The sequence below is a fragment of the Carassius gibelio genome, chromosome B25 (assembly GCF_023724105.1).
Source record: "Carassius gibelio isolate Cgi1373 ecotype wild population from Czech Republic chromosome B25, carGib1.2-hapl.c, whole genome shotgun sequence".
NCBI classification, from domain to species: Eukaryota; Metazoa; Chordata; class Actinopteri; order Cypriniformes; family Cyprinidae; genus Carassius; species Carassius gibelio.
Window position 1 is genome coordinate 1,656,420 of NC_068420.1, and position 12,500 is coordinate 1,668,919.

The 12,500-nt window shown below is 37.0% G+C and overlaps 1 protein-coding gene across 2 annotated transcripts in view; it reads left to right on the top strand.

Moving 5' to 3' along the window:
- The window catches only part of LOC128014651 (contactin-1a), a 44,073-nt gene that overhangs the window by 12,865 nt on the left and 18,708 nt on the right, over window positions 1-12,500 (top strand). Inside the window, exons 2-4 of one of the 2 annotated variants that reach the window (XM_052598356.1) lie at window positions 5,990-6,110; window positions 7,914-7,952; window positions 12,170-12,296. In XM_052598356.1, coding sequence (XP_052454316.1) covers window positions 6,053-6,110; window positions 7,914-7,952; window positions 12,170-12,296 — 224 coding nt within the window. In that variant the 5' untranslated portion in view covers window positions 5,990-6,052. The remainder of the gene's footprint in view (window positions 1-5,989; window positions 6,111-7,913; window positions 7,953-12,169; window positions 12,297-12,500) is intronic. The other variant, XM_052598357.1, reaches the window with a different exon arrangement.

The window sequence follows — 12,500 nt, forward strand, 5'->3', positions numbered from 1 at the left end:
TCATGCCTTCCCGGGGATTCGAACCCATGCCCCTGTGGTTGCGAGCTGCTGTTTTACCCATCATGCATGTGGTGCTGGGTTCAGAGGGCTGTGTTATGATCAGGGCTTCATTAGCGCAGCAGGGTTTCTCCTTCAGACGCGTCTCAGAGTTAATCTGATCTCAGATACGAGACAATGAGGAACTGGGACAGCTGGCAGCGTTTGGGCTTTTAGAGAGGACACAAGTGATACTGAGGCCTCATGGGACACCAGACGGGACACAAACCTGCCGCGCTAACACTGTGTTTACATGAGAGTGTGTGTGTGTGTGACCATCACACAGGAGCATGATGTTTGATGAGAGTTTGTGTGCTTCATGATCATTATATACCATTACACAATCATATCAAATATCAGGATATAAAATCCATAAAGTATGTTTGTATTATAGTTGTGTACATTTTGAAAAAAAAAAAAAACTGTACTTGTAGTTAATATAATATTAATGAAATAAAAGGCCACTTAAGTGTCTAAGAGAGTCATTATTATGGCTGTTTCTAAAGTACTTTTTAAAGAGCATTTTGTAATAATGTCAAAATAAAAGTTTTCATTTAACGCACATTGTAAATCATGATGTTTTAATCATAAAACTAAACTTTATTTGATTTTAAATTTAAAATTACTAATTTATTAAATATGCTGAACTGAAGCCTCATAATTTCTTCACATTTCCACCTTCTACTTAAAATCCTGCCGCCTTTAGTTTTTAAGTATAATCAAATTGGCTGCACAAGTCATTTCAGTTTAATCTTGTATAACAACAACAACAACAATAATAATAATAATAATAATAATAATAATAATAATAATAATCTATTCAAATTGGTTGAATTTGAATTTAAGTTATGGAAAAACGTTTTTATGATTCATTTGTCATATTATTTACAGTGCACATTTAAATACAGACAGACATAATTTAATAGAAATGACATTTAAGTAAAGTTTCTCATAAATACATTCAGTACTTTAACCATATTTCAAAGACAATAGAATTTATTATGAAATAGCATTTATAATAATCACTGTTTAAGTCAGTCAAAATGTTAAAATTAAGTTAATTGGACTTTAGAATATTTTTTAATCAAAACCACTCTAAAGATCAACAAATTGCATTTAAATTAAATATAAACTATAATTAATATTCATTAAATTAGCAAAACCATGCAATTAAGTGTCTGAAAACACTACATTCAATCCACACTTAAGTATGTCAGTTAAAAGCAGATTATTTCAGTAATAAGCATGCTTTTACTAAAAGTCTGTTAATAATGTCTGAGTCTGCAGCTCTGTGTTGGTCCTTCAGGAGGTCATGTGACCACCAGACAGCCAATTACATCACAGCACATGTTCAGTGCAGCAGCATCAGGGATATGAATCCATATTAAATATGAAGTATACGATGTGCTGTAATACATAGACTCAGCAGCGCAGGTGTGTGATCCTCTGAATCAGCAGTGCACATGTGCAGTAAGGTCCACTCGTGACCCCGTGACCCCGCTGTGTACAGTAGCGTCTGTGTCCGTCACAGTCCCGTCTGTCTGAGAGCATCATCAATGCATCGGTTGTGTGACGGTGGAGATGTCATCGTCTGGACTCGTGCAGTGTGTGTGTGTGTGTGTGTGTGTGTGTGTATTCAGACTCGTATCCCTCAGCTCAGAGTTTCTCATTGAAGAACTGGTTCCTGGAGGAGCACGTCTCTGCTGTTCAATGCTGTTATTATTCACGCTGAAATTGGTTGGTTGTTCAGCTGAGTTTGAACACAAAGCACTTTAACACGCTGAGTCAACACGCCAGTGGTGGACAGTAACGGAGTAGCTTTACTTCGTTACTGTACTTAAGTACATTTTTCAAGTATCTGTACTTTACTGGAGTAGTTTTATTTTGAGCAACTTTTACTTTTACTTCACTACATTCCAAAGCATAAAATCGTACTTTTTACTTCACTACATTTCATAAAACATATCGTTACTCCCTATAATATATCACGTGCTCCGACACGCAGAAGCGGTGTCTGACTCATCATGAACGAACTGAATCTTTTCAAAATAAACTTTTAAATCGGATCGCGAATCACACCAAACGATTCGTTTACGAATTAGAATGATCCGATTGCAGCTGTTCTGGAGTCGACCACTCACTGATTCAAATGAACCGTTTAGTGCGAGTCTCCAGAAGTAAGAACCAGAGATCTTGTGAGCGCGCGTGCGTCTGATGTTGCTAAAAGTAAGTTATTAATGTCGAAATTTTGGATTAATTATTGTAACTGAATATCATATTTAGGTCAAAACTGTCAGTTGTTTGGAAACTAAATCCGTTGTAAAGAGTGATCTATTTAAGCCCACTGAAATGCTCGAGTGCAGACGATGCAGACACAATTCTAGGTAACGTTAAACAACAACAAAAAACCCATGAAATAACACAGATTAAATACAATAACTCGTGCACGTTCAAATTCACCGCTGCCGTAATGTTAACAGTTTTATTAAAATGTCCTATGTTACGTCTGTTTTTATTTTGTTTATCGACAGTAACGTTATACATATGTATATTGTTTGGATTAACTAGACGAGTAGACAGACATGAATGTTCATCGTACTGAAAATAAGTAAATATTGTTAGCTGATGCTAACTGTCTAGCTAACAAGCTTGTTGGTGCTAAGTTGATGTAATTTTTATAAATAATGTCCAAATATTTTATATATAGCCACCTCTATATATATATATATATATATATATATATATATATATATATAATATGTGTGTGTGTGTGTATATATATATATATATATATATATATATATATATATATATATATATATATATATATAGTTTACATCTGGTTAGAAAAGAAAGGATGTGACGTTCAGAACATGGTAACTACAGTAATTATCAGTGGGAAGAGATGCACCCCGTTTGACCAGGGGTGTTTTTAAACCACATATAAGATTTGAGAAGGAAAAAATCATTATCTTTATTTACATTTTTTTTTTTTTTTTTTTTTCGTAAAATGTTCTTCCTAACTTCAGGCCTTATTATCATGTCATATATACAGTACAGACCAAAAGTTTGGACACACCTTTTCATTTAAAGAGTTTTCTTTATTTTCATGACTTTGAAAATAGTAGATTCATGCTGAAGGCATCAAAACTATGAATTAACACATGTGGAATTATATATGGAATTATATACATTTCAAAAAAGTGTGAAACAACTGAAAATATGTCATATCCTGGGTTCTTCAATGTAGCCACCTTTTGCTTTGATTACTGCTTTGCACACTCTTGGCATTCTCTTGATGAGCTTCAAGAGGTAGTCACCTGAAATGGTCTTCCAACAGTCTTGAAGGAGTTCCCAGAGATGCTTAGCACTTGTTGGTTCTTTTGCCTTCTGTCTGCGGTCCAGCTCACCCCTAAACCATCTGGATTGGGTTCAGGTCCGGTGACTGTCGAGGCCAGGTCATCTGGTGCAGCACCCCATCACTCTCCTTCTTGGTCAAATAGCCCTTGATGCCTTCAGTGTGACTCTACAATTTTCATAGTCATTAAAATAAAGAAAACTCTTTGTATGAGAAGGTGTGTCCAAACTTTTGGTCTTTACTGTAACTTTGATATTCTGTAAAACAACAAACTTTAAAATACTTTGTTCTTACTGGTGAAGATCAGATGGTCATCTCTGTTTTCTCTCAGGTACATCACAGTGTAAGCTTCACAGTTAACATTACTCTCATCAGCGTAGTCCATATCAACAACAAAAATATATCTTGACTCCATATAGTGGTTATTTGGGAAAAAATCCAAGGTATTTTGAGCAGTAGGATTATAAAAAGGATATGTGCTAATATAAAATTAAATTAAGTAGCCTATATAAAATTGCAAACATCTATATTGCAGTACTTTTTTACTTAAGTACATAAAAACTCGAGTACTTTTGTACTTTCACTTGAGTAAAATTGAAAAAGGAGTACTTTTACTTTTACTGGAGTAATATTTTACCATATGTATCTGTACTTTTACTCAAGTACTTGATTTGTGTACTTCGTCCACCACTGCAACACGCTAACAACACGCTCCAGCACTGAAGGTCAGACACGATCTGCTGCGAGAAGAAACCACAAACATCATCTACTGATTAATGATGTTTACACTGAAACAGATTCATAGTTGTATTTATCAAGTACATATTTATTAAGTTAGAAAAGAAGAAAAAATAATGCTGTTCTTTTGAGCTTTCTACTCATCTGTGAATCCTGTGCTGAAAATACAGCGGAGCATCACAGAAATACATTACACTTTAACACAGATTCACACACAAAAAAAGCTGTTTTAAACAGTATTAATGTTTCAAATTTTACAGTTTTTACTGTATTTTTAGCAAATAAATGCAACCTTAATGAGCAGAAGAGACTCTTTCAAAAACATTACAAATTTAACCAATCCCCAAACTTTAATTTGAACAGTAATGTGTGTCATTTTAAAGGAATTTTTTTGAAATGCATTATTTATTGACCTTCATGTTGCCCAAACTTGCATGACTTTTTTCCTCCCATGAAAAGCATGCTAACATTGTGGATTTGTGTCAAATGTACCCACAAGGATAGTAAAAACCTGAAATTGTGGGGACCGATCCCCATGAGGGAAAAAGATGATTAAAAATAGTAAAGGATGTTTATCTGAAAGTGCAAGCATGTAAAAAGGTTTTCTGTTAGGGTTAGGGTTAGGGGATACAAAATATAGTTTGGTCAGTATAAAAGTAATAGAAGTCTATGGAAAGTCCCCACAATTCACAGAAACAAACGTGTGTGTGTGTGTGTGTGTGTGTGTTTCCTCATTCTTCTATAATGGAATGATCACACGAGTCAAGCAGGAAGCAGAAATAATCAGCTGTAATGTGGAAAGATTTGATGATTCCAGATGAGCGGAAAGTACCAGAACGAAAGATCCTGATGGAGCTGCACCATATAACATAATTTACTGATATTACACTATAGCATCAGCTAAACACAGTGTACCGTGGTATTCTCTGAGGAGCCGTGTAAACACCACAGCTTCATGTTTCAGTAAATGGATTCTGGCTCTGATTGGTGAGTGTGAGAGCAGAGTGAGACGTGATGGAGATCTACAGGAGACACGCATGTCTTCATTTGAGATCTTAAAGAGACTCGTGTGACTCCCTGCTCTTCTCCTTTATCATTTCCATTTATTCATGTGTGTGTGTGTGTGAGGAGATTTGAATATTAAATAACTGATTATCATGGTCACGTGACTGTGTCTGTCTGTCATCTGCTGCTAAAATGGGCCGTGAAACACATGTGTGTGTGTGTGTGTGTGTGTGTGTGTGCTCGATTAAGTGGTTGAAATCTCAGTTTGAGCTTGTGGAGATTTGTCCATCTCACAAGAAATGTGTTGCTAGGAGACCAATCACATCCCGCCTGTGTGTGTGTGTGTGTGTGTGTCATAATCCAGCTGCTGTGTGTCGTCTCGCTGTCACACTCATCGTGTCACTGGTAGTTAAGGAGATGGTTTTACTTGTGTCGCTGGTAAGCCCCTGATGTTGATCCTGACAGGACAAAAGCTTGGAAATAGATGAGATTTGTTTAAATGTTACTGAAAGAATCTCTTCTTCTCACCAGAGTTGCATTTATTTCTAAAGAACAGCATTTAAACATGAATATTTTGTAACATAAATGTCTTTACTGACACATTTGATTAATTTAATGTGTCTTTGATTAATAAAAATATTAACTTCTTATTTTTTTTTATATTTCCCCAAAACTTTTGTAGTTTCCACAAAAAAGTTAAAGGCATGAATAAATCTTAATTCTACCTTTTGAGCAGTAGTTTACAGTATATAGTTTACTGGTGTGAATGAGGATGTTGTTTCAGTTTCTGTGGGTGTGATGAAGGAATCCTAACTCTGTATGATTGTGTGCTTGTGTGACTGTGTTCCTCAGCAGCTCCTGATGTCTTAAGATCTCCTGTAGTTGAAGATCGCCGCGGCCATCCAGCCCAGAGCCATGACCCACACTTCCTGCTGCGTTCTGCTGAGCATCATGCTCACGCTCACCTGCCATTGTGAGTTTTAGTGACCCACAACAGCCCATCAGCCTATCAGTCTGTCAGTCCATCAGCCCATCAGTCCTTCAGTCTGTCAGTCCCTCAGCCCATCAGTCCTTCAGTCTGTCAGTCCATCAGCCCATTAGTCCTTTAGTCTGTCAGTCCCTCAGCCCATCAGTCCATCAGTCCTTCAGTCTGTCAGTCCATCAGCCTATCAGCCCATCAGTCGTTCAGTCTGTCAGTCCATCAGTCCATCAGTCCTTCAGCCCATCAGTCCATCAGCCCATCAGTCCATCAGCCCATCAGTCCCTCAGCCCATCAGTCCTCCAGTCCATCAGCCCATCAGCCCATCAGTCCATCAGCCTATCAGTCCTTCAGTCCATCAGTCCATCAGCCCATCAGTCCATCAGCCTATCAGTCCTTCAGTCCATCAGTCCATCAGCCCATCAGTCCCTCAGCCCATCAGTCCATCAGCCCATCAGTCCATCAGCCTATCAGTCCTCCAGTCCATCAGTCCTTCAGTCCATCAGTCCTTCAGTCTGTCAGTCCATCAGCCTATCAGTCCATCAGTCCTTCAGTCTGTCAGTCCCTCAGCCCATCAGTCCATCAGCCTATCAGTCCTCCAGTCCATCAGTCCATCAGTCCTTCAGTCTGTCAGTCCTTCAGCCCATCAGTCCATCAGCCTATCAGCCCGTCAGTCATTCAGTCTGTCAGTCCCTCAGCCCTTCAGTCCATCAGCCCATCAGTCCTTCAGTCCATCAGTCCTTCAGTCTGTCAGTCCATCAGCCTATCAGCCCATCAGTCCTTCAGTCTGTCAGTCCCTCAGCCCATCAGTCCTTCAGTCTGTCAGCCCATCAGTCCATCAGCCCATCAGTCCTTCAGTTCTTCAGTCTGTCAGTCCATCAGTCCATCAGTCCTTCACTTCTTCAGTCTGTCAGTCCATCAGCCCATCAGTCTGTCAGTCCCTCAGCCCATCAGTCCTTCAGTCCATCAGCCTATCAGCCCATCAGTCCTTCAGTTCTTCAGTCTGTCAGTCCATCAGCCCATCAGTCCTTCAGTCCATCAGCCTATCAGCCCATCAGTCCTTCAGTTCTTCAGTCTGTCAGTCCATTAGCCCATCAGTCCTTCAGTTCTTCAGTCTGTCAGTCAATCAGCCCATCAGTCCTTCACTTCTTCAGTCTGTCAGTCCATCAGCCCATCAGTCTGTCAGTCCCTCAGCCCATCAGTCCTTCAGTCCATCAGCCTATCAGCCCATCAGTCCTTCAGTTCTTCAGTCTGTCAGTCCATCAGCCCATCAGTCCTTCAGTCCATCAGCCTATCAGCCCATCAGTCCTTCAGTTCTTCAGTCTGTCAGTCCATCAGCCCATCAGCCCATCAGTCCTTCAGTCCATCAGCCCATCCTTTAGTCCTTTAGTCTGTCAGGCCATCATAACCATGTTTTTCATTTTTATTTTTTTAATAAATTGTTTTTCAAAATTCAGAATTATATTAAAAAACATTTAAATCCACTGCTGAAATGGATTTTAGAAATGTAAAAGTTCAGTAAATGCATGTTTACAAAGTCACTACATAATCATTTATAATAATCATGATCTCAGTAGTCAGTATTGGCCATAATACTACTATTTTTTGTGATAATCCAGCATAATATCTCTAATCTGAGCACTTCAGTCACTCTTAGACTGAAAATATCTGCATGTTCTCATTCCACTCATACTGTAAAATCAATCAGGCATAAATAGAATGCATTTGGTCATTCCTGGATGTTAATGTGAATCAGGACTCATGACAGATGACATGCTTTCTGTGCTTTTCTTTCAGTTTGGTCAGTGTGTGCAGATTTCCCAGCAGTTTTTGGAGGTGAGTCTCAACTGTTTGTTTACAAAGTGATTCAATGAGGTTTCTTTCAGTTAATATCATCCTAAATTATGAAACCATGTTGTGCTTTAAGTTTGGACAAATGTTCAGATAGAAAGCCTGGTCAGTTCACGTTGATACATTACAACTGTATGAGCTGCTGAAGGACTGTCTTCATACACAATTACATAATAATTATACACAGTTTTATGTATTAACTGAAAACAAGAAGGCTGAAGCCTTTTTAGAAGGGCCTTATGAAATCGGTTTTATTAATTTTTATTTTAATGGTTTAATTAATTTATAATAACCACAGAGTGTTTTTAATTACTTGAATTTATAAAACTTTAATAATGTAATCACTTATTATGAGTATTATTTTTATTTTATTTTTTACAATAAAAGGCATGTGTTTTATTCTTGGAGAATTTCTGCATTGTGCATTTTAATTGGTCTGAATTTTATCCTATTTTTCATATTAAGCATTGCATAGTATTTTTCTCTAATTTTAATTTAAACAAAAAGCAAAACAGTTACTTGAGTTACCTTTTTACACAACTGTAAATGACAGCGTTCCTAAACGAGTGCAGTTGTCTGAAGTATTTGATGAACAGATGATTGATTCAGAGTGGTGTATCACCTCCAGTGAAGTGTGTGTGTGTGTGTGAGTGTGTGTTTGAGTGTGAATCTGCCATGTTCAGTGAAGATCACAGACGTTACAGTGGTTCAGGGCTCATAATAGAGATGGATGTTGAGGAGCAGGGCATTGTGGGAGTTCAGAAGATTAACCATCTCACGGCCCCCACCCATTCTCCATCAAAGCCTCGGGAGCCCGTTTGCTGATTCCTGGAGAGGCTTTGATCTCTGAGCGACTGCATTCGGTTTAGAACCTTACAGAGCTGCAGCGCGTCAATCAAACGCCTGTGATACGCCCACAACACCTCAGCCACGCCCCTCACTTCAGTTCAGAAACTTTAGAAATATTGATTTCAGTGTTAATATTTTATATTTATTTCATGTCAAAGTTGCATCTGTTTCCAAATGTGATAAAATTATGATGTTTTCAGGTTATTGGATTCATTACTGATGTCAAGTTTCTTTGATGTTACCCTGGTAACATGTTTTACGTTACAAATGTAACTTGTCTGGAGATGTCAGGCGGCGACGGTTGCTAGGGTGTGACAGGTCTGTGATGTTTTGCCCACATACACATGAAATATTCACGTGTGTTTGACCGGACCTTAAAAGAGCTGCAGGTTACAAGGGAAACGGGGTCAAAGGGTCAAGTGTAGGTCACAGGGTCACTCGATCGCTGCATTAATATGAAACATCAGCATAAATACTGTGTTTGTGATGGATTATGATGATATTCAGTCAGGCCTGACTACTATATTTTCAGATTACAGGCTAATTTTAAATAACCTTTACAATTAATTCAGAATGCGGCAGCAAGATAAATTTTTAATGAGCCAAAAAGAATACATGTCACACCTCTGTTTATCAATTTGCACTGGCTTCCAATAGCTGCTCGCATACAATTCAAGGCATTGATGTTTGCCTACAAAACTACCACTGGCTCTGCACCCATTTACCTAAATTCATTACTTCAGACTTATGTGCCTCTAGAAGCTTGCGTTCTGCAAGTGAACATCGCTTGATTGTTCATCCCAAAGAAGCACAAAGTCACTTTTACAGACTTTTAAATTAAATATTCCCTTCTGGTGGAATGACCTCCCCAACTCAATCCGAGCAGCTGAGTCCTTAGCCATCTTCAAGAATCGGCTTAAAACACATCTCTTCCATCTTTATTTGATCCTCTAACTTTAACACTCACTATTCTAATTCTATTCTTTAAAAAATCTAACTACCTTTCTAATCTTTTTGTATTCTATTTTCTTTTTATTTATTATGCAATTGTATATGTGTGTGTGTGTGTGTAAAGACCTCTAACTAGCTTGCTCTATTCTTTTATTTTTTTTATTCTATCCGTTTTCTTTTTATTTATTATATTAGTTAAAATCCCATGCTACATGTACTGTGTTAACCTAACTGAGACTTGTTATAGCACTTATATATCATTGCTCTTTTTGTTGTTTTTGATTGCTTCCACTGTCTTCATCTGTAAGTCACTTTGGATAAAAGCGTCTGCTAAATGAATAAATGTAAATGTAATTTTAGTTTAATTATTATCCATTATTCTATAAGTTACATTTTAGTTTTGAATATGTTTAGTTTTTAAACAGTTTTTAATGTTTTTAAGAATTAGTTATTAATTTATTTAGTTATTTTAAGAAACTAAACTAAAATGAGAAACATTGCTTTTGCAACTAGCTGAAATAAATTGTATTTATTTGTTTATTTTTTTTCAGTTAATTATTTAGTTCAGATAATGCTTTTTATAGATTTAGTTTTATTGTTTAGTTTTGCATCACAATAATAAAAAATAAAAATAATAAAAAAAGAGATATATGATGAATGAAATTTATTTTAATTTAATATCTCTTTTATTCTCTCTTCATTATTCTCAACCTATGCTGATTTTAGTAAAATAGTAAAATGTTGCTCATTAATGCGAATTGGGGAGTGTAAGAACTGTCAATCTTGCTATGCTGTATGATAGTCAAGAAACAGTGAGAGAGCCGTGGATGAGGTAATGACATGGAGTTATGAGAAGTGCTCCTGAATGATTAATATCTGATCAGATGCAGACGAGACGCCAGCAGATTCCTGAAGACTGCTTCAGAGGAGTTTCATTCATTTGCACTCGATCATTCCTCATCAAGTCAGTTTTTCATCCGAAATGTGCTTCGGCTGATATTCCACATCACATCATATATTACAACCAATATCAATAACATCAACACACTTTTAGATTCATGCTGAAGGAGGTTCAGGACGTACAGTTCACTTCAAATTAATTCATTTAGGCTTGGTGTTCATAAATATATCAGTCATACTTGTTTTAAACATGTTTTCATTATTGCTCTATTCTGGATACAGTTGTGTTGAATTAATTTGTTGTGGCGTGAGAGTTACTACAACATGTTTAAATAAAAACATATATATATATATATATACCAGTGCATGTTTTTTCTCCTCAAAAATTAGACTTTTTATTGAAAAAAAGGGCAATTACAACTTTTTTTCTTGCAACTTGTCTTTGTTGTTGTTTTAGTTTTTTAATGAAAGATCTCAGAACTATGACATCTAAATATAAACTTGCAATTACAAGAAAAAAGATTGAAACATAGAGACAATTGATGTAAAAAAGTCAAAATTGTGGATATAAAAAAAATTTATGTGAACTGTACGATAAAAATATCACAACTAAATTTTTAGTGAGCTCCTCTGATTAGTCCTGATCAGAGTGGAATTATTGATATTATTATTGATGATGTTGGACTGAGGCTTTGGTTTGATGTGACTCTCGTTCACATTTAAACTGAATTCTGATGAATGCAGTATTTCTTCTCATAGTTCCTCATTCAGAGCTCAGGAGAGATGTTTAGATATTTCTCTCTAGTGGTCTGGAGATCTGAGCTCTGTTTCTCAGGAGGTTTGTGGTGATGTTCGGTGGTGAAGAACTGGTGTTCATCAGCATTAATCCTGCTGCGTCCGTCTCTGTTGACTGATATCCCAGCATGCACTAATGGAGCTGGAAATGAGCGCCAGAATGGACTGCCCTTTACTTTCCTAATGCTGCTATTATTATGCATAATTCATCTTCATAATGCTCCAGTCTAACTAAATAAATCCTAAATAAAACTTTGGATGGTATGGATGGATGGACAGTAATATGAACTAATGTTAGCAATCCACTCTTCATGATTTCGTCGCATTTTCTCATTTGTATTATTATTTTCTATATTTATTATTTTTTTAAAGTATATGTGTATATATAGTTTTATCAAGTTTAAGTTTTAGTAGATTTGATAGCATTATTTTAGTCCTTCAACACACACACACACACACACACACACACACTCATCAAAAGATGTCTGTTTTTATTTTAAAATACCAAACTATCATTTGAAACAGTAATAATATTTTACAGTTTTCTTTCTGTATTTTTGATCAAATAAATACAGCCTTGGTGAACAGAAGAGATTAAATCCTTCTCATCCTGAACTTTTGAAAGACAGTTTGTAAACATATGCTCAGTTTTCTCATCTTTCGCTGGTGCTGTATTGAAGGTGTGTGTTTCTGTGTGTTTTTCTCAGACGAGTCGTCAGGATTCGGGCCTGTGTTCGAGGAGCAGCCCGTCGACACCATTTACCCTGAAGAGTCTTCAGAAGACAAGATCATCATGAGCTGCAGGACACGAGCAAACCCAGCGGCCACATACAGGTCACACACACACACACATGCACACACACACTGAGACACACACACACTGAGACACACACACACACACACACACTGAGACACACACACACACACACACACTGAGACACACACACACACACACACACACACACACTGAGACACACACACACACACTGAGACACACACACACATACACACACACTGAGACACACACACACACACACA